Below are 23,638 nucleotides of genomic sequence, written 5' to 3' on the forward strand. Positions count from 1 at the left end.
AAGCAAAATGTCAAGTGCTGTTGTTGTAGGTTGCTAGCCAAACCTGGTTCTATGGACTGCTTTACTTAATGTTTGCCTTGCAGTAAGAGCTGTTGTAATTGTCGGGGTCCTGAAAAGGTTTATTTTGGCCAGATCTTCATTTCACACAAGCATGCTTATCTGCCTGTCAGCTGTGGCATGTCATTGTCTTAAAGTTCTTCTGTAAGACAATTAACTTTTATTGCAGTGCTCTTCTTGTATGAGATGTGCCACTGACTTCTTAAAATTAATTAGTGAGTTAGGATACCCAAGATGAGATTCACCACCTACATGTAGGCATCAGAAGTACCTCATGGTGTCCCAGCTGGCCCCCAGCTGTTGCCACAGACAGGGGCACATGGCTTTGGCTGCAGTCATGCCACATACCTGCTGGCTCTGTGGTCCTCTTGAGCAGCACCCCATGGCATCTCCAGCAGCCGCAGACGCAAGTGTTTTGGCAGTTGAACCCTGCCCTTGGGGAGTGATCGAGTTCCAGATCATGACACCTGAATGTAGGTTTCTGTGTTTGAGTTGGGGCTTCCCAGATGCTAGTGCTGAACTGTGCATTGTGGTCTGGAGGGTCAAGACGGAAATCTATAAGTTGCCTCAGGGCATCTGTGGGTCTTAATGGCTTTGAACAGCCGTGTCTGGGACCCCTAACCACGCACATGGGCTTAGGTTTTCCCATTTTAGCTTAGCCCTGGGCATGCAGTCCCTCCCTAAGCTTTGTCACAGGCTGGGTGCCTGTGACAGCCTGCCTAAGCCAGCACAGGCTGGTCCCCATGCCTAGAGGACCTGTTGCTCACATCTAGATCTCCTAGACAGCCCCTGGCCCTGGATCAAACCCTTGCTAGTTCGAGGGGTGTCAATGAAGCCTCTTACCATCCCCTGCCTTTGCCTGCCTGGCCCAGACCCTGCAGGACAACGCCCATCAGTGAGGGCATGACCTACGCTGGGGTCACTTGTAGCTCTTCATACAGCCCCACCAACTGAGCTCAACAGCTGCTGTGCAGGTTGTGAGTCAGTTGTCTAAATGTTGGCATCTGTTGCTTCTTGAGAGACCCTAGTGTGTCCTCCCTGGCTTCCAAATGCTGTTGAACAAAGCTGGCAGGTTCCTTAGGACCAGTTGAGTTTGCCATTTGTGGATGTATCACAAATGGCACTAGACAGCTATGCTGAGTGAATGGTTTTGACTGTAGGATTTTCTGAATTGCCATCCTGACTCTACAAGTTGCAATGAAGAGATCTAAGATGAGGGGAGGCACCCAACTCATGTAGACAGTGATAGGTGCCTTAATCTGGAGTTGAATGATTTTGTTAAGCTTCACTTAATGCAATAGTCCTTTGCATTCATATATCTGAGTTCCCTGAAGGACCTGCCAGTAAATACTACCTTAAGTGTTTGTGAACAGAGGGACGGTGCTGCTTTACATTGCAGCTGATATCTGCACATTACAATAAATGATGTCTTCCAGGCGATACAGAAAATGCTTTCCTTTGAGTTGTTTTCCTGATGTCTTAGCAATGGAATGTCAAAATTCCAGTATTAGGCGTAAAACTGCATTAATAATAATCTGGTTTGCATTTCTGTGAGGCAGGTTGTTAATTAACCAGTGCTGCAGGTTCAGTATTGACAATGCTCTTGACTTCGCTAAAGTGAAGTGATTTATTTGTTTTTGCTATCAAGCACATGCAGTGCTGACCTTTCTTGTAAAGATGTATTGTGTTTACATCCTGTATGTGACATGATAGAAAAATCAAACTCTTCTGCCTGGAAAGCTGTGAATAAATGATGCCTGGCAAATAAGTCATCCAATTCCAGCTTTTGTGGAGGCAAGGTGGCCTTTAATTCCTGAGTGGAAGCAATGATTTTTCTAATGTGTCTAAGCAAAAGCTGATAAGACACAGACCATGGTTTTTATGGTTTTAGCCACTTAAGGTTTTGCAGGTCTCGTCAGTCTTGTGGCCAGCAGTGCTGTGGCTCCCTTTGTCTTAATTCTAGTGCTAACATATGATTAAATAGTATTCTTTGAAAAGAAAACCAAAACTAAACATACATAAGCATCAGTAGTACTGAAAAGGCCTAATGCTGCTGTAAAGCTGTGTAAGACCTGTGGCTGTAGATGACAAGATCCTGAAACATTGAGCTTCCTTATCTCGCTGTGTGCACGTCTTTACCAGCTATGTAGTGCTGACCACGCAGTAAAACCTGAGAGTAGAAAAGGGCATCTGACAGCGACACTGACTGTGTGCTACAGTGTTCAGAGTAACAAGTGTTTGTTTGGGACATGGCTGTGAAGGCTTCTGTCGATTCCTAATGAGGGATGTTGTTTCAGGTGGTTAGCATGCCTCCCTTGCTCCTTTGTGCAGTTTAACAAGATTGCCTGACAGATTTTTTGGTAATTTGTATGTTGAGTTTGACAAGGTGAGCTAAGAGCACTGATTTCTGGTGCTCAAGTCCAATGAGAACATACCTGCTGTTATCAAGCAACCTGGTTGTAAGAAGTTTGCTATTAAGATGCTACTGAGATTTCTCTCTGGAGTTTTCTTGCATATTATGAAACTCTGACTCATTTTGCTGCCTCATGTAAAACAAATAAAAGAAATTATGAAACAATAAAGGAAGCATCAGTGCTGTCTTGGGAAATCTCATTACAGAGGAGCACAACATCTGAAAAATGACACCTACTTTTCATTCTCCTTCAAGAAGCTGCATCTCAAATTAACAAAATTTATGGCCTTAATGAAAAGACTTGGAGCAGTGGTTTCAGAGCCACCAGGTGCTTTCATGTGATAGACCAGAAAGGAGAAAAAGTACATCAGGAGGCATCAAGAAGGGGAAATACTAAATATTTGACAGTTTTTGAAACAGTGCATTTTAAAACCACCACATTGTGGTTTGCACGGTGTGTGGAGCCAGCAATGTGGTAAGCAATGTGGTATTTTCGTCCTGTGAATATTAATTAATCTGTTAGATTATAAAAGCGTATCTACCTTCACTAATAATGAGTTTACTGTAGCAAAATGTGTTGACCAGAGGCATGTTTTGCAGAACTCACAGGGCTGAGGACTTCTGATACAAATTGTTATTTCTGATATTTTATAGGAAGGTCTAATTCTGTTGCCAAATGGAGAGAGTTGATCTCAAATTCAATGGAAGCTGGCCCTTGCCCATGGGTGCTTTAATGTCAGGTGGCACACAACATTTGCTCATGAGGGAAAAGTCATATGGCTCTACACTGCTTAGATATTTCAGCAGCTTGTGACCTGTTAATAACCTAGACTGAGGGAGCTTCTTGCTAAAATTGTTCTTTCGAATTGTCAGAATTCATAACAGCACATATGGCAAAATATTTGCATCATACTTTACTGCTTTGGCATTTTCTTCTCCGTTTTCCTGACCAGCAGCTGCTGATGGCTCACAACACTGACCAGCCACAATGGATCTCATAGTGGTTTATGGTACCCATTGTAAAACAACACAGCAGTACAGTTATGGACATGGCATTTGAGCAATGTGTGCCCGTGACATGCCACTCATTGTGTGCTAGTTAGTGACAAAATGGTACATATATGAGTAAATATAGGCCTTTTTCCTGGATGTCAAGACAGCTAACAGGGTTCTGAGCCTTCCAGCTGCAGTTTGCTGCTTCTGAAACATCAGAAATTCTTCAATAACTAAAAATGGATATTGTATGGGCACCTGTACAGCTGTGTCTCAGTGAAGAATTGAATTGCTGTCAGTATCTACTTCCCATTTTCACCACAAGCTAATCGGCTGTATGAGCACTCAGGCCAAAGAAGACAGGAATTGGAAAGAAAATTTCTATACCTTCATGTGGCTTCTCAGTGTACAAGAGAACCTCCCAGGAGGAAACTGGCACACATAAAAGGGAAGCTTCCCTTCTCTTTCTGCTGAGTGTTTGCCAAAACTCCTCTTCAGATCTTAGAGCGAGAAATTCTGCTCTTGGATTCAGTCTCCTTTTGGCTGTGGCAGTGTTGTTCACTTCATGCCTAGCTCAGTGTAGAGTTGACAACTTCTGTTGTCTCTTTACCTCCCATTCTAGCACAGAAAGAAGTAGAAAAAAGCTTCTGAAGCGTGTTAGGATGCTACCATGTTATGTAGGATGACAAAATGTGTTGTTGTGATGCATTAGGGTGGTGTACGAGTATACTTTCTTAAGGGACACAACATCAAGCTACCAGTACTTTCAGAACTTTCTGTTGTGTTGCAATGAAGGGAAGGATTTGCGTTTTCTTGGAGCATCAAATATGGTCCCAACTCAGAGACAGATTGGTGGTTTGAGTGCTGCTGTGCTCTTGCTGTTACTCAGCAACTTCTCAGGTATTACCCTGGTTGGTGTTCTCCTGTGCTCAGAATTTGGTTGATTAATGGATTTAGGTTCAAAAAGAAGTTTTACTTCAGATCACTTTAGTGCAGAAGCAACCTTCTGTTCGTTGAATCCATAAAGTGAATTCAGTCTATCCACCTTCTAAATTCTTTAATATTTACAGGACCTTGAAGCAGTTGTTCTCTTCTTATGGCACATTGCAATTTGATCCAGTTCTAAAGTCCTGCAGTTCCCTGCAGGGAGCTGGGAGAGGCAAGTGAGTTTGATTGATGTGATCTGCATATTGCAGTATGTGTACTGGTGAGGCAAGTATTTTTTGAGAAACACCTTTTGAATTTAATGTGGCTGCACATTAGATGGATTCTAAGCTCCACATGGTCCCTTTCAACCTAAATTTCTGAGGATCCTGTATCTGAATGCTGTGAACATCGCTACCACTGATGGCAAATCTTTTACTGACATCAGATGTCCTTTGACTTAAGTGGCATTACAACAGCTGGAGACTGCCTCCTAAAGTATTCACACATGCAGCCTTTTGGGGTCTAACTTTCGCACAGAAAAATATGAGAACAACTCCAAAACAGTCAGTCATATTTTGCAGCTGATTTTTCCAAATGGTGTAGCTGTATGTGAGAAAATGTGACTGCAAGTTGATATCCATATGATTTCCAACTGCTTAAATCATTTGAAGAATATTGGGAACCAATAAACATGGAGAGTTTCCAAAATCTTCAGACTATTGAAGGTGTCTTGAACAACAGCGTTTTAGCTATAAAGCATGTGCTGTAGTGTAGCACAGATTTTATTGCAAATTGTAGGAGCTGTGAAGTCCAACTTGTGATACAGTCAGAGATAATATAAAGCAACCCATTTAGTTTTGTCTATTTTGAGTTTTTCGAAGGCTATGGGTATCAGATAAAGAAAGATAATTTTGATGTGTTTGCCAAGGAAACAGTTGAGATTTCAATGGAGACTGCAAGATGCAGTAGCTAAACTAAACAACATAACCAATGCTATTGTTTCTTAGTAGTTATTTGCTTGCAAAAAATACAAATGATAAAATACTTGGAAAAACATTTGGAAAAATATTAAGCCATTTATGTAAGAGCATGGTTTTTCTGCAAGTCTAAACTGGCCTCATTTGGGTGGTTTCAAGTGGAGGTGATTATACTTCTTCATGTTTCAGATGAGGACATTGGCCATAAAATATACATTTCTTTCTTTGGCTGGAATTCTTCCCTGTGCAGATGGCTGATAAAATAAAACCAGAAATTTTATCCTAGAGAGTACAATATGCGTAGCATCTTGGCCAGTCCACCTTTTCTGTATGAACCTGTACATGCTTGCAACATTTAATCAGAAATGTACATGCTTGCACTATTAATCAGAAAGCTCCTGAAATTGCTCTTTGTTATTAAGTTTGACATACTGTATGCATGTTTTAAAGCATAAAATTTAACTGAAATGTGTTTTCAATAACATAACTGAAATGTGTTTTCACTTTCTTGCCTCTTTTTTTTTTCTTTTCCAGGCAGAGGGTTCCAGGCTCCAGAGAGAACTGAGAGGATATTTAGCAGCCATAAAAGGTGATTTTTAAGTTTTACATCACGTTTTCATAAATGAAACTTCTTTGAAAAATTGAGACACGTAGGCTTGTTTAAAGTATACAGAGACAAATACAAGTAATATTGCTTTTGTCATTAGCAGTCAACATTTCTGCTTTGGCTCTGGCACAGGCTCTTTAGCTTGTTGCTAGGGATTCTGCACCTTCACTGTCAACTCGTGTGTACAGTCTTGCATACAGGGCTCATTCTTGACTGTCCTTTGTGTGCAGGACTGCTGCCCAGATTCTCACGTTGCATGCATTTTGGGCATCCACAAAATCTATGCATCTTCTTACTCATCTTTGCAAATGCTAGAACATGAAATATCCCATGTACAGCAAAGGATTGCTTGGCCTCCACAACTGTAACATTTCCAGGTATTACTAGTTGGATGATGATCTCCCGCCAAAACGATGCTCCCCACAATTACATGTTTTCTCATCTATTTCTGCCTGTTTAATCCATTCTTTGAAGTTTAAAAATCAAATGTGATCTTTTGTGATACTACATTGAAAATCCAAGTAGCAGAAGCTCACAGGTGAGTGCTTAAATATCAGAGATTAAGTTAACAGCTATTTAAATCCTACAGTAAATCCAGCATACTTAGCTTAGCACCATACACAGAGTGTTCCCTTTCTCATGCTGCCACTGTTTGGAGGAGTTGGAGGCCAGATGCTAAAGGGAAGGGAAAAAGATTTGGTGACTAACAGAGACAAAATAAAGCCTTCTTGAGATAATATATGTATGTGCATGTGTATATTTTTTTTAACCTGATTTCAGTCCACTAGGGAAAATGTTACAAACCAGTATTAACATCTCTGGAAATCACTGTGTCATAATAAAGCATTAGCAGCTGTTGAAAGGCAGGGAAGGAAACTTTTTGATGGGAACTGTAAATCAAGAAGAAAAACAGTAGCTTAAGTGTCTTTGCTGGATGGGCTGAGCAAGGAAAATCCTCTACCAGACAAGAGGTATTTTGCCTTGTAGGGATTTGAACAATGTCTTCTGTTCTTAGAGGAAATTTCTGTATCAGTCAGCACTGGATGCTGATTTTACATTCGTACTTTTCAGTCATCCCTTCCCCATACCCATTATTAGATGGATACTCAGAAGCAACATGATGAGGCTGTTTGTTGTCCAGATGGCTTTTCTATCACATAGGTTGACTGTTTACATGCTGCTTTGACTTCCATGTTGGTGACAACAATCCCCCTTTCTGTGTTTCATTTTCTTTCTCTTTCATTCTCTTATTTTCCTAGAACTTTGTGCGTTTGTGGTCCTTTTGGTGGTTTACTATCTAGTGGGCTACTCCTTGCACCGAGTTTTGTTTTTAACTTGGCATGAAATGTTTCACTGGGCAACTTTTGCCTTTTTAGCCACCCATTTCTGCTCAGCATCTTTCTCCTGTTGCAGCCCGTAAGTCCATATTTGAAAATAATTTGGACCGACTTTCTTACTGCGAATGAATGAAAAGTGTTTGCTAACACCTCAGTATCTTCATGTCTTGAGACCCAGTCATAAGCAACTCACAAAAGCCTTAAAAATGTTATTCTCTGAAGCCAACAAGCCACCAGTGGGGCATTCCTGGCACACGTGTTGGCACACCTTCATGTAGACTTTTGCACTGTGGGATGGAGGACAGCCCGAGGCAGGAGTCCAAAACCACAGCTCTGGCTGCAGCTTCCCCAAAGCTGACTAGCTCATCTGTGGCAAAGACCCTTCCAGATTTTGAATGGCAGAAGCAGATTCAGCAACTGCTACCACCTCTTTGTTGCTATTCCTTGAAACACTGCCATCATGAAAACATTTTGGGATGGCTATGCACAAAAGCATGGGAACCCCCAAATTTAGGCACGGGAGTGGGATGTTTGCACATAGGACATCTGAGCCTTGGAGTCATGCTGTCATCAGGGGCTCATTTTGCAAGGAAAAAGGTCGATCATATTGGAAAATAATGCACTTGATATTCTTGTACTCTTACAGATGTGAGAAAAGCAGTTCATGTTAAGGGGTTTCAGAAATTGGCAAGATAGATAAGTTTAACTGAAACAATTTATAAAGCTGGTATGTTGTGAAGTCAAGTAAAAAGTTTAATTCTGCTGCATGACTTTTGAGTGACTGGATATTACAAATTGGAAGTATGAGATTCAAGCATGATTTAAGCTAGGAATGGTCAAACAAGCCTCTTTATGACCCCCTATCCCTTGATTTTAATATACTTCACAGTTTGAGATTTGATATCACACATTCTTAAATTAAAGAATTTTTGCCATATTCAGACTCCTTCTCTTGCTCAGAGGTGCTTCTTTGTCTTAGCTGGATCTTGATCTTTACTGCTTGTTACTCAACGACTCAGAGGAATCATGTCATAAAGCTGTTGAACTTCTGAATGGCTTTTATGTGCTGTTTTATTTCACCTGCATGATAGTTCCGTGTCTGGTGTGTATCGGGGGTGTTTGTACCTATGAGACTGTGCATTATCCCCCATTGCTATAGTTGTCTCATGCCTCAGTCTTCTGTCTCTTTCCATCTCCTTGGCAACGTGCATCTGGGTTCTTTACTTCACGATTTACTTTTTTAAGCTTTTGAGTTCTGTAGGTGACTTGAACAGTTTTACGGACCAGTTGTTAAAGAAATCCTCTATCAGACATACAGACCTGGATTTGCATGCAGGTGGCAAGGTGGCAGAGGCAAAAAAGGAATCCTAAAACATGAAAAAGAAGCACCATGCTTTTCAGGTGGCTTAACAACGTGAGGAATAATAACCAGTTTACAGGAAGGGAAGGGGACATTTTGGAGATCTATAAGCAGTTTTGCTGCCTACTTGTCAGTCTGTGGCAGACAGACCTGCGTATATCCTCCAGACACACAAGACTTTAAATCAATCATGTAATTTCTTAGAATCAATAAACTATCCATCATTTTTCTGTAAAAGTTAGTAATTAATTATGAAATTATTAAATTGTTTCAGTGGGAACTCTAATGCGGGGGTGTTAAACACATTTTTACTGGCGGCCACATCAGCCTCATGGGTTCCCTTTGAAGGGCTGAATGTAAGTTTAGGACTGGATAAATATAGGAGTAGTTACATTTATCCAGTCCTAAACTTACATTCGGCCCTTCAAAGGGACCCGTGAGGCTGATGTGGTCCCCAGTAAAAATGAGTTTGACACCCCTGCTCTAATAGATAACTAGTAATAACAGATACAATCCTTGTGGCAGGATAGGTCATTTCACTGGAGAACCACACATTAAGCTCTTTTCCCCACTCAAATAATTAAATATTAAGAGCCAGACCAAGGTGCCTCGCTTCATCAGGAAAATGGAATTTCTCCATGATTCAGTCTAGATTTACCTGCTGGGCAGTGAGGAAACCCTATTGTATATGGTCCTATGGGGTCTCAGGCCAGTCTCAGTCTCCATGGGAGCTTGGGTATATTGGAATTGTGATGGCAAAGAGTCACCTACCCTCTGCTGTTTCTAGGGTGCTTAATGAGAATGTCTGCACCATCACCCCCACAATCCCTACCATATGGGGGCATCTAGGAGTCCTTTGGGGTTCCAGGGACAGAGGCTTGTTCCTCTGGAAAGAGAGTTGATTTCATGCAGGATCCTCAGACGTCAGTAACTGGATTATTCAGCATCATTTTCCCTAAGCGATGCAATTATTTTGGCATTTGTAGTTATTAAATAAGTGACCCAATTACCAAGAAGCAGCAGTACTAAATGAAACAATTGCTGTTAAATACACTTTTCTAACTATTCATCAGCAGTAAAAATTCTTCTCACATTTCTTAGTACATTAATGATTTGCTTTAAACAATTCATCTTTCTCAGTGATAGCAGTTAAAAACAGCAGAGAGACACAGCCTGCGGTCTATGGCTGACACTAATCCTCTTAACTTCAGTGCTGAATAATGCATAAAAGGTATCAGTGCATAAGAAAAAATTCTGTGTGAAAACCAGCAAATAAAAAAAATCATTGGACATTGTAAGTTTATGCCCACAGGCATGAAAAAGAATGAGAAGCCACCGGACTTATGCACTCATTTGGGGTGTTGCAGTACATCTAGTAAGGAAGAGGGGAGTGGAGTGGGTGATTTTGTCCTGTAGAAATTTCAGACTGAAGCCCCTGACCGAAGAAGTCAAGTACTGTAATGCCCACTTGCCTCACACTTCAGCTGGATTTGATTGATGTTTTTTATAGGAAAGTGGCAGAATGAAGGATTATCAGATACTCAGAACTGAAAAAAATACAAAAGTTGATGCAACTTTGATATGACTCAAACACGGGATATTAAGTATCTGTTACTTATTCTTTTAAGCAGATAAATAGCTGAGTCCTGTAGTACTTAAAAAAGAAAGTCTGCATGGGAAGAAGTGCTTTGGCCAAGCCTGGTCTGTTTGCAAGCTGAGCTTGGGCCATAGGAAGGATTAGTGTACTGGCCGCATGTCACAGGGACTGAGGTGGTGGGTTTAGTGAGCCGTGTGCAGAAAGGCAAAAGTTCGGGTATCCAAAAGGATCAGACATGAGCAGGGATGCACAGACCTTCCTGGTCTGTGCGCTCATCCCGAGTGGACAGAAGCAGCCTTCTCAAGCACCGTGATACAGGGCTGGTTTTGCCTTACCTCTTGAGTTTATTAATTTGTAGCGGCATTGAAGATTTTAAATTAGTCCCACCTGGAAAAATATACAAAGATCGTCTGTATTTTACTGTAATCTTGGCATATTCTCGGAAAAAAAACAAAACAAAACAAAACAAAACCTTCAGTTAGGAACCGTTTCTTGGCTAGTGGTACATCATCCTAAGCATTAACCATGAAGGAGGAAAGGAAGAAGTGTATCTTAAGTTCTTGTGTTGTACAAATTCTCTGAGCTGGGCTCTGTCATTAAAAAGCACCCCAAGACAATACCTGAAGAGATCAAATATTCTGTTTTGACAGCCTTTGATTTAAGGGTGAAAACTTGTACCCTCTGAACACCAGGGTTTTCTTTGTGCTTGTTCTCCCCCTCTCCCGCACCATTCTGCTTCTTGAAGCCAAAGTCTGAGAACAGCCATCTGCCTCCAGCTTTTTCAGTATCTTTTCTTCCTATCCTTCTAATTTCATAGACCAGCATTTTTATATTAGGAAGTGTGCACTATTGCATTTATCTTCCTGCTGTGTCTAGAGTGTGTTTTGGAATGGTGGAATAGCTACTGACTAGGTCAAGTCTGCTATTCTAGACATTCAAGTTTCAAATTAATTCTCTTCCACTCCTAAACATTTCTTTGTGCAGAAAACAGAAATATCAATGTTATTCCTAAATTCAGTCACTGAGCAGTTAAATCTGAAGATCACGCTAGAGATATTTTCAAGACAGCACAGATGTGCTGCAACAAACAGACTTTGGCTGGAGAAAAAAATATGTTTTTTTTAAAAAAAAAAAGTTAATGCTAGGTAAAAAAATTGGCAGTGTTCAAATTTTGCAAAGTAGTTGAAATAAAGTTATCATTTAAAAATTACTGATTCTGAACTGACTCTTTGCATGTTAGGTGAGGTTTTTTTTTTTCATTGGGTTCAAAGTCATATTCAACACATAATATATTTGTGCTCCATTAAAATGGAAAGGCAAACCCTGATGTCTTCACTGAGGGCTGTAATTTATTCACTAGTGTCAAACTGCTCTCAATGGAGATAGGTTTAGGCTCTTTCTTGTGATATAGTTGAAGCCATCAGTAGTCCCCGTTCTTGTTTCACCTGTGGTAGCCAGAGCTCCAGAAGTGACTGATGCAGTTTGACTCAGCGCACTTCTCTGTAGACACCACCCTGCTGCAAGTGTAAATAAGATCTGAGCTCCACATACTTCTAAACCTGCTGGGTGAGCATACAAGATAATAATTCTTCATAAAACCAGGTCCATTAGGGCCCAAGTGCAGGCATCTTTTTTCCCTAGGCACCATCTCAGCTCTTGCCAGTCCTCTGCTTCATTATTTACACCTCTTCAGGTCACCATCATTATTGTGGGCACAAAAATAACAAGCTCAACCACTCTCACTTTACATATGAAAGCTCCCAAGGCTTAAATATCTTTGAAAACAAGGAAATGGAGAAATTCTGAGATATGTTCTGCCTATGTGAGACCTACTCTCTTCTGGGGAACGCTTTTGTTTGGCACAGACACCTTCTAGCTTTTCTCCTAAATCCATTTTCACAGACAGCAATTCCCATAAATCTCTGACACTTTAGCCATGTCACCCTGGAGATGCCTCTTCTTCTACATGAGTGGGCCTGGTACTCACTAGAAACAAGGCAGAAAACTGCTGGAAGAGCTGAGGATAAGCAAAGATTTGATTGCCTTCTCAGTGGCAGTCTTTCAATTGGGTCTTAAATGTCTTTTGTTGGGAAGACTACCCTTTGAGTTGTTATTCAGGTTCAGATATGTTTAGTTCAGAATAGAAAGCGGAATCTTTAATCTGATAGAAACCTTTCTCTTGCGTATAAATATGTGTTAATCCTTCTGTGATGGACACTTGTCATTAACCTGGGTAAACACAGAGGTTTTGTTTCAGCTCTTGAAAATTATACTCTAAACATGATGGAGTAGGTACATGTGGGTCAAAATAAAGATTTAGCAACTGTTTCATGTAGTTTGTAGTTACATGTCCCTCTTTCTGTCGCATTACAGGGATGCAAGATGCCTCAAAGAAGCTTACAGAGTCTCTTCATGAAGTGTACGAGCCAGATTGGTATGGACGAGAAGATGTGAAAATGATCGGAGAGGTAAGATGAGTAGATACAGGAAAGAAGTATTTTGGCTGTAAATGGATTATCTGAGCTATTGAGAAGTGTACATCTAAAATTTCTCTTAATTGCACGTTAAATCCTGTTTTGAGCATAGAAATTATTTGTTTCGTGAAATGCACCTCCTGCTGACCAAACACCGCATTTGCAGTGTCTATTTTGTGAGCTTGCTGCTGTAAGCTCCCACTGAGGTCAGCGTCACTGTTAGCAGAATCAGTCCTGATAGCAGCTGATTGTCAAGTTTGTACAAGGTATCTTACATGCAGTTTCACAGTCGGGATTCTCAGTTCAACTGAATGTTGAAAATTATCAATCTGCTTATCCTTGTGTGCTGTATAACAACTGTTGAGCCAGTGGCACTAAGCAGGATACCTGATCAGCCACTTGCCTTTCTCTGGCAAGAATATGGAATTTAAGGCCAAATTAGGCTGCAGGGCACTGTTCATTTTAGCCTTTCTGGGGTTCCTTCAGTGATTAGAGAGAAATAGGCTTTTCTAGAGGACATTGCAGGAGCTTAACTCTGAATTGCCTGCTTAGAGTAAACAGCCTTAATTCTGGAAGTCTGTCAGCAAGTGTGCTGGTGGTGACAAGGAAGTGTGAACTGTTATCACTGCAGCTTTTAACTACCTGGCATCCAGTGTGCAAGGCCTCCTGGATAATATAATTAACAAGAGACTGGAAGACAGAGCAGTCTTCCCAAATCTGCATACTGATTGCTTTTCTTCTCTGAGGTTGCCTTCCTTTACATTTCCTTGCTGCTGAAAGCATGAAGTGTTTCTGGTTTTAAAAGCACCCAGCTTCTAAACCGTGTAAGTTAATTTGCTATACCATTTATATTGCTTTATGTTAAACAGCTGGAATATCTCCTGCTGCATCTTGCTGTAGCACCTCACCTTGAATATGCAGGCTATTAGATTTTACACTAAGAAATTTGTAATTGTGTATGAAAGGACCAAAAGTTGGCTCTTAATCTCTATTAGATGTAGGGGTAGATGTTAGTTGTGTCTTCTTAATAAGAGACTCATGTGGGCATCATTACAAAATTTCTGCTCCTGATTTTTTCCCTATATAATCACAAATGTAGGTTTATGCATCCCTCAACCTGGAGTTAAAGAAGAATGATATATTTGTGCAGTCCAGGATAGAAATGATCACTCCAAAAGGGATCCACCTAAATGACCTTATTGTGTGTGACAGGAAAGACGATGGCTTGGAGGACTCTTCAGCAATTTTTTTGAGCCATTTGCTTTTAGAAAGCCTCCATTATTTTAATTTGTTCAAAATGTGTATCAGCAAGACATAAAGGCAAATGCACAAGACTGGTGGTTGCTTTCTATAATCTAATGCTGTGCTGCTCTGTAGACCACTGTGATTAAATATTGTGTTAATAAATGAGGTATTTCTTTCAAGCATGATTAATAGGTTGTAATAATTCATTAGGGACTCTGTTAGGGTAGGAAATGAATGAACTTAATGCTGGCATCACACAGCATTTATAATATCCCCTATAGTAGCCTAGGGTAAAACAAACACTAGGGAATAATTTTCCGAACTTGCTGCAAGGATAACAGCCCTACAGAGCAATATTCACTGCCTTAGCTTCCCTGCCATCACTGGAGGGAGTTCTCTGTGATTTTTGAAATGTGCAAAGAAAAGGGGATCAGGATGTTTAATACGTGCTAATGCATTGTTCAGTTGAGAACCTGGGACCTCAAGCACTGTGTCTCTACATAATAGGGTTCGCTTCTGGCAAGGAATCTCATCCTGCTCCCCACAAGGTCCTTGTCGCATCAACTGCATTAATATCTTCTTAAAAAACAGAAAAATACAAGGGGTGTATATTGGTAACTCTCCCAGAGCTGCAAAGGGGACTGGAGAAAAGCACTGCAGCTTCGGGGGAGGATTTTGTTTATTTTTCCTTCTGATGTTATAATGTTTCATATATGACATCCCAGTTCTCTAGCAGTGGAGAGGTGAAGTTCTTGTCTGTGCATTGACCATTTCATCACATGCACCTCAATGGCACAAAAAGTATGGGATAGGGAGACCTTTCTTAGGGTAGGTCTCCACGGCATTCATTTCAAAAATGACCAAGGAAAACTAAGCTTACAAATCCATGTAATTGATGGGAAACCTGCTTATTTTTTAAAAAAAATTATTTACCTCTCTATTTTTAGTGGTACTTCTTTTCTCTGTAAGGAAGGTTCTTCATCAGTGAATATACTTAAGCATAAGAACTAGGACAGCCTCAGATTGTTGATCCTCATGGACTTGAAACCCTGAGGAAGACCTTGATTCTGTGATATCCTTATTTTCACATTGCAGTTACTATATGAAAAAATGAAAACACAAACTAGTTATTAAGCTAAATCTTCTTTTGTTTTGAACTAAAACTTGCACTGTCAAGGTGTTCCTCTTTATTTGGCTTATAAGTCCAATTTGATTTTTTGACATAATGAACATTTTTAAACTTCAGGAGAATTAATCTTTACCAATTACATTTGTATTTCACATAGGTTTGGAGTGGAATTAAACTACTAAATGCATCTTTCTCTTTACAGAAATGTGATGAACTTTGGGAAGACTTCCATCAAAAACTGGTGGATGGGTCGTTGTTGACCTTGGATACATATCTAGGACAATTTCCTGATATCAAAGTACAGTAATGATTTCCTATAAAGAACAATTTGTAAAATTTCTGTTGAGTCATAAAATAAATAGAAAATGAGGCTACAAGCAAAGAAAAAAAAAAAGCGGGGGTGGAGATAGAATTCATTCTCTTCTGCAGTGTGAAAAATGTTGTTCTGTAAGTTAATCCTTGACATTAGACTGCACTGATTTTTCCAAGTGAACAAAAATATTTTTCATGCAGTAGTACTTGAAAGTACATTAGCCTTCGTAGATAAAACTTCTATGTTTTTTTCCTACTCCTATTTTATTGTTCCTATTTGGTATGAGATAATTCTCACCAGCTTCAACAGGGACACATTAAGCTCGTCAGCTGCTAAAATGCCAGGCACATTACAACATGAAAAGCAGGCCTTCTGCTGTTGGCTAGATGCACCTGTGGGTATCTAAATATCTTTCTTTTACTAAGCCATGGTTCCTGTCTTTTAATTAGTTATAAAGGATTTTGTGATACACATCAGGAGGGACCATTATGCAGATTCTAGCTTCTCCCAGGTGCCTGCCTGGTGTACAGTCCAGGGAGATTGTTGCTAGATGAAATGTGTGGGGAAGGAATCATTACAGATGAGAGGTAGATACTTTTCTATTTTAATGTGACTATATGGACATAACTGGAAATTCTTTGTGATCGTTTATAATTGAGTCAGTGTCACGCGGTCATTACATCAGGGACAAAAGAAAAAATAATTTCAAAAATCCCAACATTACTGATGTTCATTCTCAAACGTGTTTGTAAAACAAACAGCGCTTATGCTCTCTCAGAATGTGGAATTTGCATATAACATGTGGTTTTGTAAAGTCAATATGTATCAAAGGACTTTTTAATTTTAAAAGAATTATAGCACATAAATTAGAATTCCTATTGTATGTTGAACTCAGGTTATCTTAGTTGTGTGTCAGAGCAACTCTACTGAGAAGTATATTTTAAGCATTTTTCCAGCTCAGGAAAAAAATGCGTTAACTATTTATTAAATTTGCACACTGTATAGAAGGGAAAAAGATGGTATTACCATGAGTTTAACAGGTCCGTTTATTCTGGAGAATCAGACAAGGCTTGCATAATATTGATATCTCATTTCTAAGGCCCATAAGCCCTATACCCACAAAAACCCCTTCCAAGCCATCTGTAAACAGATTCCCTAGTTAAAATAAGGTGATTAGTTTGTCTGTTTTACCATGTCCATATTCCTGTATGATAGAGTAATTCAGCTATGAGCAGCAGATTAGGGAGAATAAAAATGTCAAAAACTTAAATTACAACATAGATAAAATAGCTTTTTAAAAAGTGCTATTTGTGCTGACTTTTATTTGTACCCCTGTACAGACTCGCATTGCAAAACGAAGCAGGAAGCTAGTGGACTACGACAGTGCAAGACATCATCTAGAAGCCCTGCAGAGCTCAAAAAGAAAAGATGAAAGCAGAATTACCAAGGTAGCACAGTCAGAAGGATGCTGGCAGAAGACTGAGGGAGCTTGGGTGGCATTTGTTTCTGTGCAGAGACAGAGCACGAAACATAATATCTATTGAGTATTTGGGTGCGTGTGGAGGGCACACTCAGCCTCTCTCAGGAACGAGTCCCATTCAAGCCCCGACTTTCTCTCTTGATGAGACTGAGGGGACAGCAAGTCCTTTGCTGGCCTGTATCATGTGGGACTGAGTCACATTCTTTGTTAATAAAAATTGTAAAAGACTCACAAAAAAAAAAAAAAAGGACAAAAAAACCACTTGTGCTGTGTCATGTGGATTGCAGAAGTCACTCAATTTAATTTTGTTTTAGGCAGAAGAAGAATTTCAAAAAGCACAGAAAGTGTTTGAAGAGTTTAACACTGATTTACAAGAAGAGTTGCCATCTTTGTGGTCACGGTAAGCCTGGGCAGATAGTGTCTGGAAAGCCCAAAGGGGGAATGAGGAATGTAAGGCCTAAAAGAGGAGTAAGGAAAGGGAATCAGAGATTTTTTAATGAGCTGGTTGAAAATGATTTGATAGCTCCTTGATCTCATCAATTATCTTTTTGAAATAATAAAGGGGAAAATGCCTGCAAATGATCCAGTATTATACTTACTGTAAGTGTATTTATGCTTATTTCTTCCAGTGTATCTTGGCACTTAAGATTCGTTCTCATATCTTCATTCTGAGGTACAAAAAATTCTCCATTTTATGGGAAAAGAACTGTGTCAGAGCACAGAACAGCAGATCCTCACTACAATTCACTGCTTTCATAACCTTTCTCAGACACCTTGGTGGTAGATACCTGATCCTTTTTAAAAAAAAAAAAAGAAAAAAAAAAGCCACTTGTTAAAAAAAGGATCCATTTTTCCCACTGTCGAAAGCAAGCACACAGAGCAGCCACATGCTTTTCTAGATTTACAACGGGTCTACTTACAGATCGTTTTTCTATAGAAGATACTGAAACAAAGAACCTTACAAATGTATAATGATTTTGTGGCAATTGTTTTTTCTAAGTTTCTGTAAGGTACTACTGAAGCAGTGGAAGAAGAGGGAAACAACTACTGACTATGGCTACATCAGAATACACATTTCCTACTTTTGCACTGACTATGTCTGCAATGTAAAAGCATTTGATGGCATAGATCATTCATTTGAGATGTTTAATCATGAGTTGTGTTTATATAGAAAATGTGGACAAAATTTAATGGGAGAACAAAAGCAGTAGAAAAATAAGCATCTCATTAGTGTACTATGTTCTTTAACAAATGACCGTCTGGAGTGGAAATGTGTTGTGAGTCACCAAATTACCTTTTGTCTTCTCTGCCTTCTGTTAAATAGAAGGTTTTTCTGCTGTGTTTCTGCCTATTTCAGTTGAAAAGCTTCTTAGCACTTCAAGATTTTTGTTTTATGGACTTACGAAAAGTAAAACTGCATATGAATGATTTAGAGAAAGAGTCCTTTTATTTCAATATGTGTATTGCCCACTGAGGGAAAGGCAGAATTTAATTTGAACAATAGGTCTGATTTAGAAAGCAATTGCTTTCAGAGTCCTCTTTTTTTTTAGTTATAATGTAACAATTCATCAGGAAGAAACTAATCCATCAAGTTGACATTTTACAGACTGATTCTTATGCCAAAGTTGATTTTTGTTAATAAATTCTGGAAAAATTACACAAGAAAGTTTTAAGTAGGAAAAAGAATAATTCAAAATCTAAGAAAACACCTTCTGCTTTCAAAGTGCACAAGTGGTATGTAATCATTCATCCCAGTCAAGCAGATTTTTGACTGCATGTGCAAAAGTGTCTGGTCTATATTAGAAATTATTTTCTCTTAGATACAGAGGTGTGTATTTCAGGGCTGATTTCTTTAAGGAGGGCTGAGCATGGGACACCCACTCCCAGGCCATACAGAGCTGTATGCTTTAAAGCTGCCTCCAGAAGCACCTGCATCACCTTGGTGATGCTATAGCATCTCCGACACGGGCGCTTGCAGTGACAAAGTGGTACCTCTCCCCTTTCCACCTACGGTTGCCTGCTGTCTGGTGGTGCACAGGGTGCCCAGTGCAACTTGCCTTCTGTGTGCTTTTGCCACAATCATGCTGATTATTTTCCAATCTTCCCCTTCTCTAGAACAAGCTGAAGCCCCCTGCTGTGGAGTAGTCTCATCTTGGTTTGTTCTGTGCGGTGTGAAATGTGGCGGTTCTTAATACAAACAGAAATAATCATGAAGGAGCTAATCTGAAATCCTGACACTCAGTGCAATTATTTGCTTTGCTGAGAAAAATAGTCAACAATGCTGCCTGTAGTCTGGAAAGAAATTACTTAATTTGCCTTGGTTGCCCTCCCACCCCTGCCTTTTATTCTCTTTTTGCTTTCTTTGTGCCATCCTCTGTAGACGAGTTGGCTTCTATGTGAACACCTTCAAAAATGTATCCAGCCTCGAAGCCAAGTTTCACAAGGAAATAGCCTTAGTGAGTAAAAATGTATATCTCATGTATAATGGATTATGTGATATGCATAAAAGCAAGCAAATGTCTCGTAATGCAGCAGTATAAATCTAGCAGTGGCACACATGAGAATCTGCCCTAGATACAGATTTGCAGTGTAACTTTTGTATTCTACTTGCCTTTTTGTACTCTCCTTAAGGGAAGGGTAGCCAGTACCATTTTAGATTGCAGTACATTATCAATTGTAGCAATGAATTAAATTTCTATTTTGCTAACTTCTCCATTCCTTTTAGCATAATATTCCATTGAGTATTTTTTCCATGTCCAATTACTAAGCATCTCATTGCTTCAATCAGTACAAGAAAAACATGTCAAGCATTCCCTTCAAGACTGCTGTATACATTGTCAGCAATGCAACTATATCTGTGAGTGTTAGACAAATTGAACAGTTTCAGTGAGGATCTTTTGAATCTACCTTTCTAAGTGGTACTATCTAGTAACAGTAACCTACTAATAGGAACCAAGATTGTTTGAAAAACTTGCTTGACTGAAGTCTCACTTAAAGTTGGATTAGGTTTTTGAGGGGAAAACATGAATCTTCTTGGCTACCCATGTTGCTTTAAACTTTAGGCAACTTCCTTCATCAGAGATCAGGCAGCAGTCAGTCACACTTACAAACTTGTTCTCTGAAAACCAGCTTGTTTTTTTAAGAACTACTGTTTTTTGATTCTATACATTTTGGTAGAATTCCACTTTGGCTTTGGATATACATGGCACTGAGTATTTTTGGAAGGATCTATATGACATTTTAAAGTTATCAGATTATATATTATCAAGTTATCAGACCAGATTTATCACGTGTGCTTTTAATCATGTGCTTCATTTGAACTCAGGCAAGTGTTTTGTTTTCTCAGCTATGTCACAAACTATATGAAGTGATGACGAAGCTGGGAGATCAGCACGCAGACAAGGCCTTCACCATTCAAGGGGCACCAAGGTGAATTTACTGCTTTTTTTAATGAATTCCTTTGCAGTAGCCTTTGTGGGTTTCAGCATATGTAGTAATCGCCTACACTATGTGTAACTATTGCTGCACAACAGTCACTGGGTCTGTTCATTCAGGATGGTAGATGAAAGTCCCTTGGATGAAGTTCTTCTCAATATGAGCAAAGGTGCAAAATTTCCTTCATCACCCACTTATTTTTCCTTTCAGAAAAAAGAATAAAGGCCAGATTCTCATCTGTTGCAATTCATTGTAGACTGTTACACCAATTTGTACCACTTAAATATATAGCTCTATTCTTAGGTGCTTAGTTTACAGCAATTTTGCTAACTCTCGTGATTTTTTTTTTAAAGCCTTGAAATACTTAGATGTAGTTTTAGCTCCTAAAGGCATATGATTAGATGAGAATCCCAGCCTTTGTAAGTTAGCTTTTATCTCTTCTGCTCATGGGGAAAAGTCAAGACATGTGATCTGAGAGTGCATCAGAAAAGCTGAAGTAAAAAGAATGTCACAAAATAACATCTTTTTAATGACTTTAGAGAGAAATCTTGTCTCAAATTAAAAACAAAAGCATAAAAAGTTTAAAATCAGATGGTGCTTTCTTAAGGTCAGTGGATACCAGTGCAGTATTTCTGATTTTTGCTTGCAATAAATGTAGCCTTTCTGCCGTAATTTGATCTCTTGGTACTGTAATAGTGGTAGGCAGAAGGGTTTGAAATTATGAAACAGTGAGACTTATCAAAACACAATGAAATTCAGAGTGTATGCACAAATCCTGAATTTCCAGCCAATTCCAGCTCATCAAAAGCAATCAGAACAATGTTATAGCTATGGCTAATTTGCCCTCAAGCTGGACTCAGATTAGCAACACTAAGGACTGACTGAACAACGTAACATCTGCCACAAACATATGGCTCATATTTCTACATTGGTTTTGATCTCACTTTAGAAGAACAAAGAATGAAATATTGAACTCACTTTATTAAGAACATGCCCAAAATTTTTGTTTTGGATTAGTTCAGTGTTAATCCGTCCTCATATATACTTACACACTGCCTCTGGACTTGATAGCTCATGTATCACCACTTCTATCCCCTTTAGGATGGATGCACAAGCTGGACTATATTTCCATAAAGGATTTGTGAAATACTTTTACGCAATGAAAAATAATATCATGTTGGAAAACGTAAAGCAGATTTTGTAACAAACAGATATTTTATCCACCTGTGTCTTCTAGACCATGTGCAACATGCACATACTCGTTCAGACTGAGCTACTCATTCCATCAATGAGAGAAAAAAAAATATTGCTGCAACTGAGTAGACATAGGTTAATGCGGTGTGATCTTATTAACTTATTTAAAAATATTTTTTAAAATACATTCTTTTTTTGGTTACCATGTTACTCTATTTTGCTGTACTGTTCACAAAGCCTTGTATGTTAATCTGGATAGATTTTGACTTCTATTATTAGTTATGGTGCTGTAAAAGACTACTCAGCAGTGGGCCTTTGTAAGATAAAACTGATTTTGTTTTTTAGGTGCATGAGAAATAGATACAAGACAAGTACAATATCTAGTATTTCGTTTAAAGAACTGCATAAATGAAACATCTTAAATACTTGTGTGCTACTGAATATCCTGAAGGCAAATATTGTACCTGGGAGAGAAATTTCTGAATACCTGCTTATTTTTTCTTTTTTTTTTTTTTTTTTTTTTAATATTTCCACAGAAAGAGGTGGTGAGTGTGAGCTAAATCTGTCCTTTCCAAAGAACAAATTTTTCTTGTGTTAGCATTAGGAAGATGTTTATGGTGTGGTCTCCTCAATCAGGTAGCGCTTTTTCTCCCTGAGGATGCGCAGGAGTTGCTCTTCTCTTACTGAGTACTGTGGTTGTTGAGTGCTGTAGTTTATAGCTTCCCTGAGTTGTAAGCTTTCAGCATTTCTAGGTAGCTGAATATGTCTCAGTGTTTGCACCAGGTCCTTTATTGGGAAGGGCAGATCCTTCCTCAGGACTTCATCAGATCTTTTCTTAGTATCAGCAGAGCTCTGTTGAAGTCACTTCACTACTGCTTGTTTATAGTTGTGGTGAGTTGTCCCTCTAAATAGTGATATGCTTATGATAATCTTGCTTGCATTTTATTTAATTGGGACATTTCTGAAATTGCTGAGCTTTTAAACTTGTTTGCATTATTCATTGTTACGCCTTCCCTTGGGATTTTTATCTTTAGAGACTTTTATTCTGTGTGAAATGAAGACAATAATTCCATCTCACATTTTATGATCATTACAGACTTCTTATACATGAAACACTGTTTCAGATAGAGAATCCAAAAAAAAATGCAGGCACTCTGTCTCCCCCAAGTTATACAGGTCAGGTAAAGAGATGTTCCAAAAATCAAGATCACTCAAAACTAAAACTTCCTTTGACACTGTAGATCACTGAATTTTAATTTAGTTGAAGTTCTATTCTTTATATAATCAGTTCATCTCCAGTGTGTACTGCATTTTGTGATCACTGGCAGTATATCAGGGATGCAGTTCAACTTTCGCATCAAATTGTCAAGGTAGGAAGTCAGCACGGTATGTATGTCCTCACTACTGCTGTGTTTCTGTCTAGTGATTCAGGTCCACTCCGCATTGCAAAAACACCATCACCGCCAGAGGAGGTCTCTCCCCTGCCCAGCCCTACTGCTAGTCCCAATCACATGCTGGCACCAGCATCTCCGGCACCAGCCCGGCCTAAGTCACCCACGCAGGTAAGCGGAAACCTGGCAGGAGAAACTGGCCTGTTGTGCAGTAAAAGACAGCTGAGATTATGTATATAGTGGATTTTTTGTCTAGGCAGTGACTGAGAAATGACAGGGAGGCCACTGGCTCTGTTGCGCTCTGTTCTGTTCATTGGTTGTTCATCCCTGTATCACAAGCATGGGTGGAAAGTGGTTTTTATATAAGGGGGAGTGAAGATAATTAAAGGTGCCCAGTGAACTGGTAGGACTTGGTGTAGAAAAAGCAAAACACTTCATTAAAAGTTGCATAGTGTTGAAGACCTGTATCCCAGCAGTAATTGCTTAAAAACCTATTTCTAAAACCTTCTAGTGAATTCCAGTACATTATATGTTGCTACTCTTAATTCATCTTCAAATATATGTTTATCCTGGAAAAAAATTAGCCAGTGAATATCACTGGTCTGGCCAACATGGATTTCCCTCTAAACAGTAAATAATAGAGCTAGCTTAAATACTGCTGTGCTAATTATTGATAATTAAAGATTTGACGGTTGTTATTAACACCAAA

General features: G+C 39.3%; 1 protein-coding gene across 5 annotated transcripts in view; it reads left to right on the forward strand.

The window, feature by feature from the left end:
- Nucleotides 1–23,638, forward strand: part of AMPH (amphiphysin) — a 145,414-nt gene that overhangs the window by 88,112 nt on the left and 33,664 nt on the right. For all 5 annotated transcript variants that reach the window (XM_065052015.1, XM_065052018.1, XM_065052016.1 and 2 more), the window contains exons 3-10: nucleotides 5,902–5,956; nucleotides 12,642–12,736; nucleotides 15,319–15,414; nucleotides 16,770–16,877; nucleotides 17,224–17,309; nucleotides 19,290–19,365; nucleotides 20,256–20,338; nucleotides 22,962–23,100. In XM_065052015.1, the coding sequence (XP_064908087.1) occupies nucleotides 5,902–5,956; nucleotides 12,642–12,736; nucleotides 15,319–15,414; nucleotides 16,770–16,877; nucleotides 17,224–17,309; nucleotides 19,290–19,365; nucleotides 20,256–20,338; nucleotides 22,962–23,100 (738 nt within the window). The remainder of the gene's footprint in view (nucleotides 1–5,901; nucleotides 5,957–12,641; nucleotides 12,737–15,318; nucleotides 15,415–16,769; nucleotides 16,878–17,223; nucleotides 17,310–19,289; nucleotides 19,366–20,255; nucleotides 20,339–22,961; nucleotides 23,101–23,638) is intronic.

Source organism: Columba livia, chromosome 2 (assembly GCF_036013475.1).
Source record: "Columba livia isolate bColLiv1 breed racing homer chromosome 2, bColLiv1.pat.W.v2, whole genome shotgun sequence".
Classification (NCBI taxonomy): domain Eukaryota; kingdom Metazoa; phylum Chordata; class Aves; order Columbiformes; family Columbidae; genus Columba; species Columba livia.